Source organism: Ambystoma mexicanum, chromosome 3q (assembly GCF_040938575.1).
Source record: "Ambystoma mexicanum isolate Mex_15411 chromosome 3q, UKY_AmexF1_1, whole genome shotgun sequence".
NCBI classification, from domain to species: Eukaryota; Metazoa; Chordata; class Amphibia; order Caudata; family Ambystomatidae; genus Ambystoma; species Ambystoma mexicanum.
The window spans coordinates 605,525,462-605,546,360 of record NC_090926.1 but is presented as its reverse complement, the minus strand read 5'-3'; the positions used below and the strand labels follow the sequence as shown (position 1 = coordinate 605,546,360).

The window sequence follows — 20,899 nt, the reverse complement described above, 5'->3', positions numbered from 1 at the left end:
AGCACCACTCTCAAACATTTCAAACTAATGGACTGTTCATGTCCTACACCATGCTTGGAGGTGTACAAGCCAGAAGGTTGTTGAGTTGTTGGGTCAGGATTCATGGCACTTGTAATTCTCATAAACCTTTGTTCTGTCCATATTCTGTTGGATTGCTTGTTAATTATGAATTTGTTTTGGTATTGTAGTTAATTATGCATTGCAACCTGCACCTTTGTGCCCCGTCTCTTTTTCCCATCCCCACGCTTTGAAGTCATTGTTCTGGAAAAATCATAAAAAATAAATACTTGCTTTACTGGTGTTTGCAGGGGACGACCTTATGCGCTGTGTGGATCTCTATAATCAAGCGCAGTCCAAGTGGTTTGAAGAAATGGTCACCACCTCTCTGGTATGTCACCTCCTTCATGTCACCATTTTAACCACAGTTTGAACGATTGATGATATGTGTTAGGCTATTTTGCCTACTTTACATTCCCTTGTAGCCAATGTTTTGTAATAAGGGATTTGTCAGTATTGCAAGGACTTTCTTTCTCAGCTTTGTTTGTGTTACTGTGAAGAACATCAAGCAGAACTTCGACATCTGCTACACCATACATGTATAGCTCCAAGGAGAGGTTGTTCCTTCATGATTGAACTCTCATTTATTGGGGAGTGAAAGGTTTAGTTAAGGCTAGGGTTTGGCGGTCACACAAAGGAATTACCTTCCTATATTTAGAGATGAAACGACCACTAATTAAGAATTGGAATCCCCTGAAGAAATGTACATGTTCATCACCAAATTGGATGGCACCCTGAGATTGACTGTTAGCAGGTTATTGTTTAACGATTATAGCCATGGTTTCCCTGGAGCCAGATGGTTACTAGGAAAATGATAGGTGCTGAATAACAACACAATAGTACACTTTCATTTGTTAAAGTGTACCAATGTTGGTCAGTATTACGGATATGGTTGGGGGTTATATCCATTAATTTCTTTCAATATGTTTTCTTTTTCTTTCTGTTTAAATACTACTTTTGAGAAAATGTCTACAGAGTTGGCCCCTTATTTTCTGCATGGCAGACGCATTTATCATTCCAAATTTGATATCTATGGGCACCTGGAGCTATGCAGCAGGTGGCGGGCCGGCTTGACCTCACCGTTACATGTTGGGGGGCGGGGGGTAGGCAGGCACAAACATGAGATCAAAGGGCCCTGAAACACGCAGACAAGTTGATGGTGAAGGAAAGTGGAAGGGGGCTAGGACCTTAGTCCCGTTTCTCCACTGCTCTTAAGGGAAGCACAACACTTCACTGATGGCTACCCACTGACATGCATCAATATCAAACAGACATGTCCATAGCCCTCTGCAGCCTATACTCCTTGACCCGAGCCTTTGTATATTTTATGAATTGGTTGTAGTTAATCAATCTTTTCTTTCTTGTTAACCACTTAATCATCTGTATAGAAACCCAAAGTCATACTTTTTCCACAGTGTCTCTGGACTTTCCTTCCTTTTGAAGCCATCTCCTGGCTCGTAAAATGTGTTCACTACAGTGTTTAATTAATTTGTTCCCATCTGGAAATGTAGTTGATGGGTGTGCTTATGAGCAAAACACGTTGCCAAATGTCATCACTTTAATGTGTGTCAGTTACACTAATATACATGTGGGTTGTAATGAAGTCAGGTCTGTGACTCTGTCTGAAGATCTAGAGGAGACACTTCAGCCCAAAAAAGCTGGCTAAAGCCTTGATATGCTACAAGGGGGAGCTTAAGAGCCAGCATCCAACCCCACAGCCTTGTCCAGTGGACAATTTGCAGTTTTATGACCCCTCACCTCTAATAACTTTGGTACCCGTGATAACGTAGCACACAGCTCCTGAAAATTACCCAGAATCAAGTAAATGTTTTTTGGAACGCTTTCTGAAGATTCATCGAATATCAGCTAGTTATGGTTGTAATGTGCAACCCCAAACATGATCATTGATTGTTCATGAGGTAACCATAACTTGGATAATACCATGCACTACTCGCGCATTCAAATACAAATGACATGCGCAAAACGAAACTTGAATAACAAAAAATAACTGTAATATATATATATATGTATATATATGCATATGTACATATGGTTAGGTTCGATTGGGCCAAACAAAACAGTCGACCATTTTGAAAAGTTTTGTGAACTACTGTAATGATGGGCAAAGTGATAGGGTGTTCCACTATTTCCACAGCTGGACCTATTTTCAACAATTTTTTGTGTGGTAAGCAGTAATCTTGAAAGAACAAGGAAATATTGAGGCTGAGTACCACAAAGGAAATACACCAATCACGGGATAAAAAGATTCACAGATCTTTTATTACTGAACAGTTTACAAAGCAAAACAGATAGCTATCTGGCTCCCAACACCTCGCAGTGTGTACCAGCCGACAAGGGGAGGTGAGAAAGAGATGAACATCTAAACATTTGTGCTTTTATACAATATGTGCAATATTGTCCAGCCTCTCTTCACTTTAATAATTCGTGGTCTAGAGTTTGTGCCTAGTTCACATGCAGATTATACAATATTATGCAAAGGATTACATAGGTTTGCATTTCCATGAAGACACAATAGTGATATATGTTCTCGGATCCCGCGGTAAACCTTATACTAAGTTTCTTCACAATGTAGTGCAGCTAAAACATACGCTCGAGGTTTGTTCTTCATTGTCCCAATGTTTATACAAGGATGAGGCTTGTGAGCGCAGACAACACTTAAATGACAGTTCATATGAAGCACAAGGTCTCTTTGCTCAGTCTAAACATTCGGCTCTCGGACAACCTAAACATTAACAGAACTCAAAGGTCGGAAGGCTTGGCTGTAAATTGAAAACATAGCCCACCATTTTAGAATGTAGAACACACGAGCGGAAGTCAAAATGGTGGATGAATCTTAAAATGGCGGCAAAGTTAACCCAAAAATTGGAACTCTGCAACGCAGTTTTCCATGTATCGCGAATAGGCTTAGGCCAATATAAATACTAAGGAGACACTATATAATTAGCGTTTAACAAACTGATACCAATTGATCATCAATTGGTCTGGTAAACATTGGTTCAGTTGTAAAAGCAAGGAAATATGAGACTGAGTACCCCAAAAGGAAATACACCAAACACGGGCTAATAAAGATTCACAGATCTATATTCTATTTCACTGCGCAGTTACAAAGAAACAAAACAGATACAGATAGCTATCTGGCCCTCAGTACATCACAGCGAAAACCAGCCCTTTTCGGTGTGAGAAGTGAGAGGTACTGGACGTCTAAACAGTTGTGCATTTTATACAATTTTGGTAATAATGTCCAGCCCCTCTGCAAGTTGATAATCCATGGTCTAGAGTTCGTACCGAGTTCACTTATGGCTTGTACAACAATATGCACATGGATCATCCTCGGTTCACATACAAACAGGTTACAATGGAAACAGTGCATTTTTGGATTTAACAGTAAGCCTTAGCACATGTCCCTTACAATGCAATCCAGCCAGTGTCCACGTTAGATATTTGCTTAACATTGTGGTCGATGTACGTCTGTGGATCAGACTTATTGGCGCAGACAATCCTTAGATACAAGTCATGCATGGGACAAGGTCTCTTTAATCAACCCAAACATTTGGCCAACGGACAGTCTAAACATTATCTATGGTACAAGGTTCAGGAAGGCTTACTTACAAGCGGGAAACACTGTCCGCCATTTTAAAACACAGAGTTACATCTTGAACAGAAATCAAAATGGCGGATGAACCTAAAATGGCGGCAAAGTTGATCTAAAATTGGAACTTTGCAAAGGCGGTTTTCTTTGTAGAGCGACTGGGCTTAGGCCAATATATACGATAAAAGGAGGCACAATATGAAAACCTGTTTAAGAAACCCTCCTTTTGGCCTAAACCAAGAGCTAAACTAACTCCACATCTCAGTGTCCATACATCCTGAATCACTATCGGAGATATCGATCGCCATGAGGTCAGATACTGAGATTTCTTTCAACACAAATTTGTTGGTCATTTTCTCAGGAGCACGTAAGATATTAGACAAGACAGCCTACCAACAAATCCAAAAATACCTTGAAATAAACCATCTCCTAGTTATTCGAGAATCAGGCTTCAGGGATTCAGACCCCAACACGGGACAGAAACAGCCCACATTGATCTGAAGGCTCAAATCGACACCCTTAGAGACAATGGGAAAACTGCTCTATTGCTTCTCGTGGACCTCTCTGTGGCATTCGATCTAGTTGATAACAAAATCTTATGCAATCACTTGGGTTCAGCTGCCCACTTCGGCCAAGAAGCCATCGGCTGGATCGAGTCTTTCCCCAGGAACAGATCCATGCGTGTCTTCTCCACCTCTGCTGCCGCTGACCCCATCCCCATCACATGTGGAGTCCCCCAGGGCTCATGCGTCTCCCCTACACTGTACAACTTGTTCAGGAAGACCCTGTTTGATGACCTAGATGTCCTGGGTATCACCTACACTTAACTACGCCGATGATACACAGATCCTCATCCCGTTGACGGGAGATTACAACCATGATTTGGCCTTGGTGAACAAGGTGTACCTCATCATCCAGGCATGGATGGCTTCTCACAGTCTATGCCTGAATGATGACAAGACTGAACTCCTCATCCTAGGTTCCACTTCAAACCTAACCAAATTGGACCACAACTTCACCAACTTCATTATAGACGGGTACCCGATCAAGGTAGCCAAAGAAATGAAAACCTTAGGAATATACATCGACGACTCCCTTTCCTTCCATAAACAGGTTAGCTCCATGGCATCCTCCAGGGCCTACACATGTAAGCTTATAAGAGCAGCCAAACCCTTCTTATCCACTCAGAGCTGCATTACGTTAGCCAGAGCCCTTGTATTATCAAAACTGGACTACTGTAATGCCCTATACGTAGGCGCTAGCAAGCAGGTCACTAACAAAATAAAGACGCTACAAAACAACGCTCGCAGAGCAGCGCTCAGCATCCCCAAGAGAGAACACATCTCCAACATTAGGAGAACCCATAATTCGCTCAACACTACAGATAAAATCCTGCTCAAAGTAGCCTCACTAACACACAAATGCCTCAACAACGCTGCCCCATGCTACCTAGTCGATAGAATAAGCAAATACACCTCCAACAGACCTACCAGAACTTCCAACGCAAACCTGCTAATAGTTCCCAGGTTCAAACGCACCAAAATGGGTGGCAACAGCTTCCAGGTGAAAGCAGCCAACACTGGAACGCCCTACCACCCTCCCTAAGGACACCCCAAACTTACACACACTTTAGACGCAACTATATCCAGTGGATAAAGAACAATGACCACTAATACTACCCAGCCCACCACACCGCTGTATACCATGTAAATTATGTCTATTTGTAAATTTGTAAACTTTTCGCCTTATTGTAACATGTAAACTTTTTGCCTCTGTTGTCCCATTGTAATGACTGTAATGCATAGTAACCTGTAACCAAGCTGTGAATAACCTTGTTGCTCCTGTGCCCTCATACCCTCGGGTCGGTGCGCAATACAAATGAATAAACTAAACTAAACTTGTGTCCTAATGTACCCATCGCCTGTGCACAACATCCTCCTAACACTGAACACATACCAGGAAGACATTGTATACAACAACAGAAAAACAACAGAATACCCAGAATGATCAGCAAGACCGAAAGTAGCTTCCATCCCCAAGTTCGCAAGAAGTCCCAGAACCAAGCGCTAAGATCCCAGTTTCCCTCGGGAACATGCACTTCTGAACTTAGGACGTGCAGATTTTGTATTGCCTTGAAGATAGTTTGGGAGGAATCTGGCACGAAAATGCAACAAGCGGATCCCACTAATTTACATACTCCACCACGCTCAGCCAGGATGACGTCTAAAGCCATCCGGTTCTGAAGTGCCACTAACCTTATCGCTTTTTGTTCTAAGGTCATGTTATAGAGTATGTCAGTGGTCCGGTTGATGGTCCTCTCCAGTACTCTCGCTAGTCTTCTGATATCCTCAGAGTTCAATATTTGCCCCCAAAATGGTACGAAGGATTTAGCTACGTCACCCAGAACCTGTGCTGAAGTATCGCCATTCTCGTCCCGCCTTGGACGAGCCTTTGAGATTCCTACTGTGCTTGCTATTTATACCCCGGGTAACAGAATCCCTAAATAACAGGTTCCCTGCCAATCCCTAGGTAACCATGGGAAAGCTACATTATCGCAAATAAAGTAGACAGGTTCGCCTACATACAAAGGTCTGTCCTGACTGGTCAAATTCGCAACGTTGGCACAACCCTTGAAATGACCCATTGACTGAGTACTTTCCTCTGTATGCAGAAATAAACTGAATCGGGGCTGTGGTTAATAGTATAAGAAGGTGTCGTGGCATCCCTATTGCCTATAGGAGCCATCTTCAAAGAGATCAAATATTGAAAAGGACGGCACAGTCTATCAGAAGGCATAATAGAAGCAACATAAGGCGTGCTCCTATTCGCAAAGAGTGAGCATCCCAGGGGTGTTAGAAGACGTTTCTCAAAGTCATTCAAATTAGTTCCCCATCAAAGTTCCCCGAGATGCTATTGTTCCATCGGCCAAAGAATAATGCCCTTAAAGAAGCATAGCATGCAGTAGTCAAAGATAAAGGATGAATATACCGACCCAGCCCTTTATCCCCGTGTTGCGGTAAATGCGAGCAGACCCAGCAATTAGATTTGTTAAAAATGGCATATGTGACATTCATAATGAGTAATAGAGTATTGTTATGGTAACTCTGTTTGTGCTGAGAGTCTCTAGGAGATAGAGTGTGCAGATGTACGAAAGGTGTAGAAACAGTAGGCACATTTTCAGTGGGTAACATAATTTCAAGCTGATGTACTTGTTCCAGATACCAAAACCCTAAGGCAATTACTATTGTGTAACCAGTTAACATGATTACAAGACAACAATAAGTTTTCAGGGCCCACGCTTTCGATTGTTCATTATTACGGTCGGTCACACAGTCTCTTATCTGTTCGGTACGAGTGGGAGCGGTTGCAGGCATTGTTTCTCCAAATGAATACTCCAAAGTCAGTTTGCTGGCGATCTCCAGATTGTGTGTTTTCTTAGTCTTTTCCCAAACCCTAGCCAACAGAATTCACTTACGGGCCAAAAAGACAAGCCCTCCGATGATTTTTCCTGATGGCAGAGCCGAACCATGCAGTAAGTCTAACTCCTCAGACGCAGATCGTACCTTGTGACTCCTGGTACTGTGTGATCTGCAAACAATGTGTTGTTGCTCCCTGATGGAAGTGGTGAATTCGAAACAGGATTTAAAACAGGATTTGACAATGGTGCAAAAGGATCTGTTGGAGAGTGTGGAGATAAAGCGGCTGTTTCCCCAGGCCCCACAGGCTCAGGAGAGTCTCCAACGCACTCCCGAAGCTGCTTGATGCTACATGATCATTGGGTGTACGCAGGTAGGGGAATCTGTGTCTTCTGTATCATGTGGCAAAGGGAAGGGAATCCTCTTGATGTGTGATGCGTGGATCCAGTGTTTGCGCGGCGATCTGGGTGACCAAGAGAACTTGATGTGGGCCCCGCCAACGAGGTCCGAGGAAGGATGATCTTTCAAATGATTTGACTAAGACCCAGCTGCCTGGCTGTATTCTGTGGCCTGGGCACTCGTTCTTAATAGGGAGGGCTTCCTGCACCGGCTGGTAAATCAAATACAGATTTTTTGTTAACTGGCCACAGTAATCGGAAAGAAGTACATGTTCAATGTCATGCAATGATCGGGGTTTGGGGAGATTCCAAATGTTAGCTGGCCTACCCATGACCACCTCAAATGGAGAGAACCCAGTCTTAGTTTGAGGGGTCGTCCTCATTGATAATAACACGATAAGTAAGGTGTCCAGCCTTTACAGTATGGTGCCGGCACAAGGTTGTTCTTGATGATGCTGTTTTGTCTTTCCACCAAACCAGCGCTCTGAGCGTGCCTAGCCGAATAGAACCGTTTATCGATCTGTAATCCCACGCATATCTGTAGAATTACAGCAGCGATAAAATGTGGCCCTTTGTCTGACCAGATGACTCTTGGCAAACCAAACCTAGGAAAATATTCCTTCAGCATGGTCTTCACCGTTGTCATTGAGGTGGCATCTTTGATGGGAAAGGCTTCAACCCAATTACTAAAAGCGCAGATAACCACTAGCACATATTTGTAGTTGTTGCACCACTCCATTTCAATGAAATCAAAATGTATCACCTCGAAGGGGACAGAAGGTGGACCAAAACTACGCCTAGGAGTCGATGTGCCCTTTCCCATATTATGCTGCAAACAAATCATACAGCTTTGAATGAAACGTTCAGCTACTTTGGAGATCTTATCGTTCACCCAGACATTTTGCAACATTTTGGTAACTTTCCGTGCACAGATATGGGTGGGACCATGAGCCATAGCGACCATCATTGTAATGTACGCATTCGGCAACAACCATTTCCCTTCCACCTTGTCCACCCAACATCCGTCATCATCCAATTTTGCCAAACCCTCAGCCCATTGTTTAGACTCCTCTAAAGTGGCATCAGCTTGAATGTTTTTCACAGACTCGATACCCTCATCCAAAGTACTGACATTCATGGCTTCCCTTGAAGTATACATTTCTGATGAGAGATCAGTGGCAGTCTGTTTGGCTATCTGGTCAGCGAAAGCATTCCCTTTTCCCACATTATCTATGATCTTCTGATGCGCTGCGCATTTGAAATTGCTAACTGAGTGGGGAGTGCAAGCGCTGAGAGAAACCGTATTATCAAGGAGCCATACTGGATTTTAGTGCCATGTGAGGTCAAGAAACCTTGTTCTGCCCAAAGTCTACCGAAATTGTGAACCACCCCAAAAGCATACTGACTGTCAGTATATATATCCCTTTGGAAAGTTCACAAGCTCGAGTCAATGCCATAATCTCTGCGGCCTGCGCAGAGTTATGCGTAATTCTTTTGGTCTCTACAACCGTGCTCAATGTGGTGATTGCATAAGCAGCCGTGGATGTACCATCCGGAAGTTTGAAACCAGAGCCATCACAAAACCGCTCCCCTTGTGGATTGTTAAAAGGAGTATCTTTTAGATCGATTCTGCATTTTCTCTCTTGCTCTGTGGTGTAAAGGCAGTCATGTGACTCATCGTCACTGCAAGCTGTACCTTGCGGGAAAGGTAAAAGTTCAGCCGGATTGAGAATGCAACATCGCTGAATTTTAATGTGCGGTGCAAACAAGATCAATTTGTAACTCATCAATCGTGTGGAGGTGAGGTGTTGCATTTGTGTTCTGTTTAATAGAACATCTACAGACTGAGGTACCATCAGGGTTAAAGCATCACCTCGACCATTCCCTCGCTCTGTTTTACGGACGCAGCAGCAGCAGCAGCGACCGCTCTCTCACATATTGGCAAAACGCATGCAACAGGATCAAGGGGCGGACGAAAAGTAGCCGCACAGCCTATTCTTCCCTCCATGTTCCTGCGTTAATACAGCCAAAGCACATCCATCACGTTCATGCACATACAACAGAAAGGCCTTTTCATAATTTGGTGTGCCCAAAACTGGTGCCCAGCACAGTGCAGTCTTGAGCAGATCAAACGCTTGCTGGTGTTCCAAGTTCCACGGCAATGGCAAAGAAATGCCCTTCTTCCTCAAAGCCAACATTGGTTTAATCGTTAACGATAAATTGGGGATCCACTGCCTACAGTAAGAAGCCATTCCTATCAAGGCTCTGACTTCCTTATGTGTATTTGGACAAGACATGCTAGAAATGATTTTTATCCGCTTAGACGTCAACCTTTTTTCCCTCCTTTGACAGGAGAGAGCCTAAATAGGCGAACTCTTGTCGACAATACTGAAACTTTTTGAGTGAAGCTTTGTGTCCATGTTGTGTTAGGTGCATAAGCAACAACACAGTGCCCTCCTTACAGGTGCTCTCTGAGTCAGCAGCTAAAAATAGATTGTCTACACACTGAAGCAGTGTACAAGTGGTGGGCAACTAGAGTGTATCAAACTGCTCTTTCAAAGCCCTACTATAGATGCTAGGACTTTCCATGTAACCTTGCGGCGCACGGGTAAAGGTAAACGAGCGTCCCCCTAAGGTGAACACAAACAGATATCTACTATCTTTGTGTAAAGAATTGCTAAAGAAAGCATTCTTAAGATCCACAACACTAAAGTAAGTAGCAGAAGCCGGAATCGTAGTTAATATTGTCATCACATCAGGCACAATGGGAAATTGTGGAGCAGCAATCTTATTGATGGCACATAAATCAATAATGAAACGAAAAGGAATTGCTTTATCACCTTTTTTGTGCATGGGCAAAATCGGACTATTGCACAAACTACCTGCAATTTCCTCAATTACCCTGCGATGCACAAAATCAGAGACTATGCATTTCAAAGCTTGCTCACCGTCGACCGAAATCTTATACTGGGGAATACGTGGCAATTTTACTCCATGTTTCAAAATAATCTTAACAGGCTCAATTTGTAGAACACATCATTATCATCAATTGCCCACAAACATCACTAAATTCCGGGGACAAAGGTCTGGTCAGGAACTGAGAGACAGAAAGTTGCTGCGGTGAAATCATCAAACGCACTCCGTCCGAAGAACAATGAATTACCGCATTTAATTCCTTCAAGAGATTCAACCCCAACAAATTCTCTCCACAATTCATAGTCAAATGAAATGGACAGTGGTCCATGAATGGACCCAATGTAATCGGTACTGGTGAAGAAACCGGACAGACTACTGGTGTGCCAGAAAACCCTACAGAAACATTGGTTTGCCCTGGCAGTGGAATGTTTGGAACCCGTGAATGGTCAATGGAACACTCTGTGCTCCTGTATCTATCAAGAATAGATGTTTCCTATTTCCCACTATCATCTCAACGTAGGGACCTTTCTTATTAACAGCAGTAGGCGTCGGTTACAAACCCTGCTTCGGGCAATCCTAGCGAAGCAGAATGTCGTCAAAAGGAAGCTCTTCAGAGAGGTAAGCAGCAGAAGGATGAGCAAAAATGTTTCTATTATCCACACTTGGTGCCTGATTATCCTGCGAAAAAGGTTGGAAATTTTGCAAAAACTGACTTCTACCAGGACCCCCTGCCCCAGGGCGGCCTCTGGATCATCTACCCATGGCACCAAATGTGTTATTCGACCTCTGCTGGAGGATCGGGCATTGTGCATGCCAATGACCCTCTTGTCTGCAATAAGCACACTGGTTCACGTTTACAGGACTCAATGGCGCATTTCCTTGTGGAACATACTGACCTCTAAATTGTGAAGTACCCCCTCCAGGCCTCTAACAATTTGCTGTAATAGAACTTTTGTTTTCAGGTCTCCCTTTCTTTTTTCAATTCTTTCTTTTTCGTTATTGACACGGTTCTCATAGTACTGAGCCATATGCAATACTTCTGACTGAGATTTAGCTTGCCACGCGCTCTCCGAGGACATGATTTGCGACTGGATGTCAGGCAGCAATCCACGCACAAATTTGTCCAAAGATAGTCGTTTCCCAGACTCTGTGCTCAAATCTTGTCCACTGAAGTCTGAAAACACTTGTTCGAACCAATTGAAGAATTCGGTAGCACCCTCAGATTTCCCTTGGACACAAGCAGTAAATTTGTCCTAAATAATCCTTCTTTCAGGAATTATAGCTTTCAATTTCGTAACTATCCTATCAAGCAAAGTCAGTATTACCTGCGGCGGTCTCTCACCAGCTGGCCTTTCTCTATCTAGTCTAACCATATTATCCCATGTATCCCTTAACCCTGGTACATCGTCTACAGTCCTAATCTGTTTCCACAAATCAACAGGTAGGAGCACGGGAAATAACAAGTCTATATCGCTCAAGATAAATACTGATGACTGCAAGACACTCTATCTCTTTGTAGAACCCTGTCAGATTCTTCCTAATATTGGGAATGGATAGTTTAATGGTGTTCATTTCCTGTCTCGAGAACGGGATGTGAAGAAACTGCGACACATAATGTGCAGGAATATCCTGAGGAGGTGTACCTGCTGCGGCATTAGCTGGAATCTCAACTTTTGGGATAAATGTCAGCGGAACCTCTCTCATAGGCAACTGAGAAGTAGGCAACTCTGAACGCTTACTGAGCAACAGAGCTAAATCGAGCGCTAAAGCAGCTGAAGGAGTGTCAAACGAAAAAGCCCTCTTGTAAATATTCAATAATTCTGCGGGACAACAAATCTTTCTTTTTATGCATTCATCCTGCAGGTATTCTACCATTACCTGTATCACTTCCCTCTGCATTTCTGGCGTATACTGATTATATGTGTCCCAGGAGGATAGCTTAACTGCAACGTGCGCGCCTTGGAAGCAAGATGACACGAAGCAACACAGATTCGATCCCCGGGTCCTCGCTTAGAAACCTCTGGGTGTTTAAGCGCATTATAAATACAACTAAGACAAAAAAAAAAACAATTACGCAAAAAAAAAAATCCTGTAACAGCGCCTGGATGCCCGCGGGCTGTGTGAGCGCTTTAAAAATGCAAAATAAAAAATAAAATAAATAAATACTTCTACGGGAGTTATCGACATATCTGAAATCCACCTAATCGCATCTTTTGTGCAAATTCGCGTTTCCTCATTTATCGATTTACGACAAGGAATGAACCGTGTCTGTACTAACATAGCGTCCAAACTATCACCATCAATATCTTCATTCCGTAACCTTTCCAACTCCCTTCTATACTCAAAACCCTCTCGACGTGCTGATGTACTTTCTACGCAGTATCTCTTGGATATGCTTAGACATTCAGATCCTTCAACCCTTGTGGGAGATCTATATCATCTAATCTGTTCCACATTATACGTAAATGAATTCCCAACCCTTCAATAAAAACGTTTTTCTCAGGAAAATTGACTAAGTTAGAGAGTGTGGCAAAAAACATCAGCTTGTTCACCCTTCTCCATACAGTGTCTAGCCATGCAGTCAATTCATGCTTTCTCTCTGGAGATGCATTATTACGAGTTACAATCCTTGATCCCGCTCCCCGATCAACTACAAGCGGTACAGAAACACTTGGAAGAGGAAGAGGAAGAGTAGGCAAATCTTGTACATTCGGTAACAAAGGTGCTATCACTGGTGCAGCAGGTAAATCTACCAAACCCGTAACAGCAGGGAAAGGTGGAGGAGCAAGCGGAGGAGCAACGATAGGAGGAGGAACAACAGCCGGAAGTACAGGAACATTAGGAGGAGCGAAAGGAGGAGCAGGAAGAACTACAGGAGGAGGAATAACAGCAGGAAGAGGTAAAACAGCAGGAATAGGAAAATACGGAGGTGGCTCAGTGGCACCGGGCCTTCGGTCATTTAGAAGTTTATCAATCAGCTCATCAGATAGATGAAAGTCTTTAGAAGGATACATGTTCTGGATACCAAGTGAAAAGGCCCTATCCATACTCATAACTGACTCAGACTGTTTATTTTGATAATACAACAACGCTTTTTCGGTGTTAGCCATATGACGGCGCGCATGTTTTCCCCTTCTTTTAAGTTGCTTCATAGCTTCTTTCTACCAATTCTGTAATACATCAAATGCTGCAGGTCTAGCCTTTTTCTTTAATAATATAGATTCTAAGTATTCTATTCAAAACTACCATTGATTGGCCACTGAAGTTAGGAAGCATGTCTGGTTTGTCTGTGCCAAATATCATTAAACACTATACTACCAATGCCGTGCTTACAGTACATAGTACACGCCGGCAACACCTCCATTGGCGCCGTTCGGCCAAATTCCAAAGATTGTCTGTCACTGCGGGATAACACCCTGAAGCAGGCAGACAATTTTCCAGGCATATCAGAGTACTGGTGTTACCTGGTCAATAATTGTACTTGTGAGTGCAATGCGCCAAAACAAATTATCAGGATACTTAAGAATCGGTTCACGACTCACCTGATCAAAGTACTAAGGAGGTCCGATCGGATTTCTAAGGACTCGAAGGACCCACGTGGTTGGTGATTTCAGCAAATCTGCCCGCCTCGATATATGGACCCTTGTCAAGATGCCGTCTTGGACCGCGGCCTCACCATCCTGGGATTGGGTTGTGCAGTACTGTTGAGGTATCGCGTCTCATCCAAGAAAGGGGCCCCCTTTTTCAACGTCTGATCCCGGTCCCATAGCCGCGTCAACCTTCAACGAGATGGCATCAATCTTGAGGGTCCCTATTCGGGCGCCATCTGTAAAAGCAAGGACATAACAAGGCTGAGTACCCCAAAAGGAAATATACCAAACACGGGCTCATAAAGATCCACAGATCTTTATTCTGTTACTACTGCGCGGTTACAAAGAAACAAAACAGATACAGATAGCTATCTGGCCCTCAGTACATCACACCGAATACCAGCCCTTTTGGTGTGAGAAGTGAGAGCTACTGGACGTCTAAACAGTTGTGCATTTTATACAATTTTGGTAATAATGTCCAGCCCCTCTGCATATTATTAAACCATGGTCTAGAGTTCATGCCAAGTTCACTTATGGCTTGTACAACAATATGCACATTGATCATCCTCGGTTTACATACAAACAGGTTACAATAGCAACAGTGTATTTTTGGATTTAACAGTAAGCCTTAGCACATGTCCCTTATAATGCAATCCAGTCAGTGTTCACGTTCGATATTTGCTTAACATTGTGGTCGATGTATGTCTGTGGATCAGACTTATTGGCTCAGACAATCCTTAGACTACAAGTCAGGCATGGGACAAGGTCTCTTTACTCAACCCAAATATTCGGCCAACGGACAGTCTAAACATTAACTATAGTACAAGGTTCAGGAAGGCTTAGTTATAAGCGGGAAACACTGTCCACCATTTTAAAACACAGAGTTACATCTTGAACAGAAATCAAAATGGCGGATGAACCTAAAATGGCGGTGAAGTCGATCTAAAATCGGATCTTTGCAAGGTGGTTTTCTTCATAGGGGGACTGGGCTAAGGCCAATATATACGAGAAAGGAGGCACAATATGATATCCCGTTTAACACAGTGTTATTTTTTCAAAAATACCAAAAGAATGTGCACAAAATAGCAAAATTGCTCAGATTCATGTTGGAGATATTATTTCTTTTGCTTGTGAACTGATCCGTGGAGCGGCATACTGCTATTGGGGGACCTGCTTGATTAATATGGCTTGCCAGACATATCCAGCAATTTTATTTTTCAACTGGGAGAAAGAATATTGGCTTGGTAAGAGACTAAATTCACATTTTTGAGATGCCTGCCATCTTGTTCTGCTGACTTTGGAATGGGTCTGTGGAGTCAATGCAGATTTTGGAACGGGTCTGTGCAGTCAATGCTGCAAAAAATAAGTGAACAAGAAGAAGTATAACAATACTCTGGAGCGTATAAGAACACTTTGGAGGGTGAGGGAAGAATTTGCTGGTAACAAATTGTAAAAAGGAATTGCCAATTTGGCGAAAAAAGAACACAGACCTGGATATATAGACCTGCAGCTGGGTCTTGGCAGCTCTACAGACCCCGAGCTAGGTCAGCGGACTCCATATGATCCACAGTTCATGGACAGGGACCACAGGCCAAGCATTATCAATGTGTGTGACAATGTTTGCAGTTTCCAGGGAATAGTCTACTGGGCATTGGTACAGAAGGGATGGGATCATTGAGTCTATTGCATAATAGAACAACTACTTAATAAAGAAGTTTCCGTTGCAACATGATGGAGATTATTTTATACATTAGCGTCCTATTTGCATTGAACAAGATAACAAATCTCTTTTTCTTTAACTTCTATTCTAAGCATTGTCTGTCATGTTACAGTCTAGTACATTTACAATTTCTTTCGACCTAGACTCACCAAGTAATCAAAGGACTGACTGGGACCACAGCCCCGGTAGAATGGCAGACAAGGAATCACTTTACTCTAGCCCCACTGACTGGAGTGCATATATAATCCTTAAATAGCATTGGGGAGCATGGTTTGATGTATCTGGAAGTTTGTGATTGCTCTGACTTTTCGAACAGCTTTACTGTTTGGGACTGGGAAACCATTCTCTCCAATGCTCAGACATTTCTTTGGTTTCCACGTTGCTAGTCTCTCAAATGTGCTGAGATATTGGTGTACCTAATTACTACTGATTGGGCTACATTTGTGAAGTGTAGAAGATCATTTAAATATGCTCATTTGGAACCCAAAGGAAAGATGATCCCTAATACCTTGATAAAACATATAACGTCAACAGGTACCTGGCAGTATATTTTACAAACCTGTACGATTTTAACTTGCAAAGACATTCATAGACACTGCCAGCTGGAATGCCTTCCTTGCCCTTGCTTCTTTGTCCCTTTTGCTTTCACAATTCACAGTTCAATATGCCAGGCTTAGTTTGTAGTTCAAAAGTTCACAGTTGACATGATCTCCCAATCTTATGGGTGGAGGGTGCCAGACCCATGTGTTTCTCTTGTCTCTTTGCAGAGCGCTGGTTCACTATCCTGCCAGGTACTGTGACTATAAAGATGATTTGGGTTGCTCTTCAAAAAAAGGATACAGGTCCCAGACCTGTGAGATTCTCCCCTTTTGGTGCTGAAGACATGGTTTCACTCTCCTGCTAGTTACTGTGACAATGAAGATCATTTAGGTTACTCTTCACGAGAGAATGCCATTCCCATTTGAGCCTCTCACAGCCCCTGCTGCTTTCCTGTGTGCTCGGGCACCTCTGCAGCATTTGGTTCATCACGGTCTGCGCGACTCCTGTCGACCATGAGTTCCAGTTCCTTCTCATGCCAGGATCCCTGCTTCTCCACGGCTGTGGTCAGTCTCTCCACAGCGCACCACATAGGGACAGCTCTGCCTGCTCGGCAGCATCCTCAGCAATGACCTTCTCTGTTCTTTGCTCTGCTCTCCGTTTTGCGGTTCATCCAGGGAGGGTATTTTTCTCCTTCCTGGTTTCCCTCTTTAGTCTTGAATGGGTTCTGCCCAATCAGGTTTCGGGAAACACTGGGCTGTCCTTTAAAGTTCTATTGAGTGCTCTTCATGCTTCTGCACTTCTTTGTCCCAGTGCTGATCTTGAGGTCTTCCAGTGAGTCAATTGTTCTCTCCTTCATCTCCGTACTTAAGGTATACATGTCCTGTGAGGAGTCCACACTCTACCTTGTCCCAGTACTTCCTATGTTGATGGTATGTCAAAAACATATAGGAACACTAGGGAAAGAGTTGATGGGAGGGTGGTAGGAAGGTGTGTTGGGGTTAGGTGGGCTATGGGGATACCATGTTCTCCCCATGTCATTACTAACACCATAGGAGGTTTCCCTCCCCTTGGGTTCCACCCAGTGTGTACCATCCCTAAAGGGACTATAGAGTACAGGCCTCACCTCCCTGGCCTTATGGGAAGGACCTTCCCCTAAGGGAGAAGGGACAGCATCTGAGGATTCATCACATTCTCTTACCCTTATCTTGTTGGCTTCCCCTTCTAAGGAAGATGATCGGGTCTCTTGTGCCTTCCTAGAGGAGAATTTTATCAGGGTTGTAGCTTGACTTACTGCTGTTTTCATTTTCAATCCTATTTGTGTCACGTGGGAGAACACTGGTTGAACTGGGGCAAGTCACTTCCTAGGACTAACTGGACTGGTAAATTGGCGATTATGGCCACCGTGAGCCATAATTCATTTCCCAGAATGGTCACAGGTATTCCTGTCCAAGGGTAGGTCTCGGCATGGCCATGTACACACTGCACTTCCTTCTGAAAAACTTCTTTCGAGCCTTTCAGAAGAAATTGGGGATGGATGGTGCAACTCTTGCTTCCGCTATCAACGTCAGCCCAGATCTTTTTTCTTACAATGATGGCGTGTATCCTATAGATGTTACATCCATCTGGGATTTCTTTTTTTCTGAAGAGAATAGCATATGTCTTTCTTTTCTGTACCTGGGGTTAGGGTTGAGGCCTCTACACAATGAATGGTGGCAAATGATAGGGTAGCATTTTTCCTTTGTATTTCAGTGATCTGAAAGAAAGGCCAGTGATGTGGCTTGTTGCCGTGTCCTTTTGAAGGGTTTTGAACTGTGAATGGCCTATATCAGAGGATATCACCAGACTGTAAGAAAACAGCCAAGTACAGTTTATACTTTCCCCTTATAGTTTTCGTAGTTAAGTGAGTGTGAGGGTCAGAAAAGGTTTTGGACATAGGACAGTGGACATTAATTTGGATATGATCTGGCATTTATAATTCGCCTATACACAAGTGTTTCAAGGCGCGACGAGGCAAGGAAGTGGTAACAGAGGGAGCACAAAGACATCAATCTTTCTAGGCCAGGTGACCTTGAGATCGGGCAAATGCAGGGGAGGGGGGAAAGGTAAAAGTGTGGGGGGAGGTGGGAAGGGGCAGTGCAATACACAGGATCAACAGTAAAAAAAATTAAATAAATAAGAACAGTCCTGACGACTGTCTCAATACTTCGTTCTTTTGAGGCAGGGAAAACCTTCAGAGTCAGGGATCGTGAGACCCTCCACCCCTTTTATTATTTGAATTAAAGTATATTGGCAATACCACTACCTGTGTCAATGTCTCCTTACTCTTACTCATCACAGTACCTATATATAAACAAACACATAGTAGATTGAAATTATGTTATGCTTGCAGCAGTAAACAACAAACAAGACTACAAATTCACCAGTTTGTTTTGCTAAAGCAACAATAAGGTCACTACTATTGTAAAGCAACCATAACACAACTGCCACCATGTACTGCTCATCATGTCTTCATAAAACAAAAGGAAGTTATTGTAGCGAGTGTCAATTAGTCTCTCCTGAAGACATAGGGTAGATCTCAAACAAATATTAGACGCAGATGTTTTACATTCTTCACAATGTTATTACAAAATGTGGCAAAACAATTCTCTACACACAATAATACCATAAAACACTAAAATCCCTACATAAAACCAACACTCTGTTCCAGAAATTGATTTGCATACAAAATTACACATGCTCATCACGTCTTCCGTTGTAGTGCGTGACATAGAAAAACAGGCCTTGAAAGTAACTGTTACAGTTCATTTGGGCTTTCTTGTGTTGCTCTTCATTAAAATAGAGGTGACCATGACATATTTGGGCTAATGCTATATATTTTTTTTAAAAAATGATTTGTGATGTTCATGTTGTGCATGAACTCTCGGTATTTGCCTTTCTCATTGTGTGAGCACATCTAGTGCTATGAGCAGTGAACGTTTATGGCCGGGCTACAGTTGTTTTACAGTGACTGTGGTTGTTCTAGTTGCCATGGACATTGTAACTGGCAAATTTATGGGGTTTTGACTTGTCCTGTAACCACGATAGCCCTTTAAAAATATGTTTACTGTTAATTGTAATGGTTGTGCGTGGTGAACTTAACCATAGTATCCATTTACTGATTTTTCTCCTGGGAGTTTGTCATTTTTTAATGATATGCATGATCATACCAAGAGTGGCCACTGGGCATGTCATGAGTGTATGCTGCGTATGTCATTTTCCATGTCATTTTTTTAGCTATGTTATGGATACACCCACCGAATCTTAATGTGTTCTGGGGGCCATAATCATTGTCCGTGGTCATTTTGCCTGAGTCATGACCCGCATCCATGCTACAAAGCCTTTGCCTGCAAAATGACATTCAGCCATGCACTACACTCACTCAACACACCCGTTGTGCACACTGACCATTGCATGTGGTTATTTATATTTTGCCCGTTCATGGCTTTTGGCATTGTTCCAGAACCCCATAGGTCACCTGCATTGGACGCAGGCCAAAGGCTACTGCCAGTTCCACTGGTAACTTGCCCAGGGCATGTCGCTCGCCCACACATCCCAAGTAGCTTTGTCAAGTCCACATATTACCTCCAACTCTGCAGACGTGGTATGTGGGTTTATAATTGGTTTGCAGATTAAGTAATGTTGGAGCGTGATTTTAACACTCTGGGCTGTCTCACTCACCCAAGGGAGAGTGAGCAGGGTCCTCAAGCAGGTCGATCAACTGCAAAACATATCACTTTGCATAGGGCATTCCATTTGACCTTGCTCTGTGCTCCCCAAGCCCACCGGTATTGGGAACAGGCCATGTCCATTTTGGCCACTGTAAGGTCGTTTTGGCCGTATGCTAGGTTCCTGCAAGCCACCTATTTGTAGGCACTGACCAAGGCGTATTGCCATGGCCAGTGACCACTTTGCCTAGGTCATGGTTTTGGCCCATGCCCTAGGCATCCGAAGTCGCCATGACCTGTCCATGGGCTACCTCTAGCCCTGCAAACCCGGACTGCGTGATTGAATTCAGTATGAAAGTTGAACCATGTTTAAGTAGGGTTTCAGTCTTCTGGGTCCCGCTCATGCTACAGAGGTTGAGGAGGGTCCTCAGACAGGTGGAAAACCTGCACAACACTGTAATAAAATACGTTGTACCATGTTGGAGTTGAGGCAGTGTGCTTAAATAAGCGCCTTTTCCCAAACAACTATCAAACATCAATGGTGGTTGTTGGGATACATTTCCCAGGCATCAAACCAAACAGATTGTTTTTTGTTTGTTTTTTAACTAGTTAAATTGGTTGTTTGTTAGTAAAATGTGTGCACACACTTTGAAATTTGCGTTGGCATACCCACAATCAGTGGCCTGAAAATGGCTCTGAGGGTCTGTGCACATTTGGGTAAACCCAGATATCTTAAACAAGATTCTGGACCCCTTGTGGTCAGATTTAAATGAAACTGATGGACACACGTGTAACATATCTGTGAAAGGTTACTTTTGTATCCAGATGGCCACTTCTTGTGAATGCTTGTTGCGAATCAGTCCCTTGATTTGATCTGTAGATGAAAGCAAACCTTTGCCTTTGGGAAAGAAATGCGAAAAGGTAACTTTTGGGCCCCCATGAAACTTT

General features: G+C 43.3%; 1 protein-coding gene across 3 annotated transcripts in view; it reads left to right on the top strand.

Moving 5' to 3' along the window:
• Positions 1-20,899, top strand: part of GAS7 (growth arrest specific 7) — a 1,527,668-nt gene that overhangs the window by 1,485,551 nt on the left and 21,218 nt on the right. For all 3 annotated transcript variants that reach the window (XM_069654478.1, XM_069654479.1, XM_069654480.1), the window contains one exon: positions 309-388. In XM_069654478.1, coding sequence (XP_069510579.1) covers positions 309-388 — 80 coding nt within the window. The remainder of the gene's footprint in view (positions 1-308; positions 389-20,899) is intronic.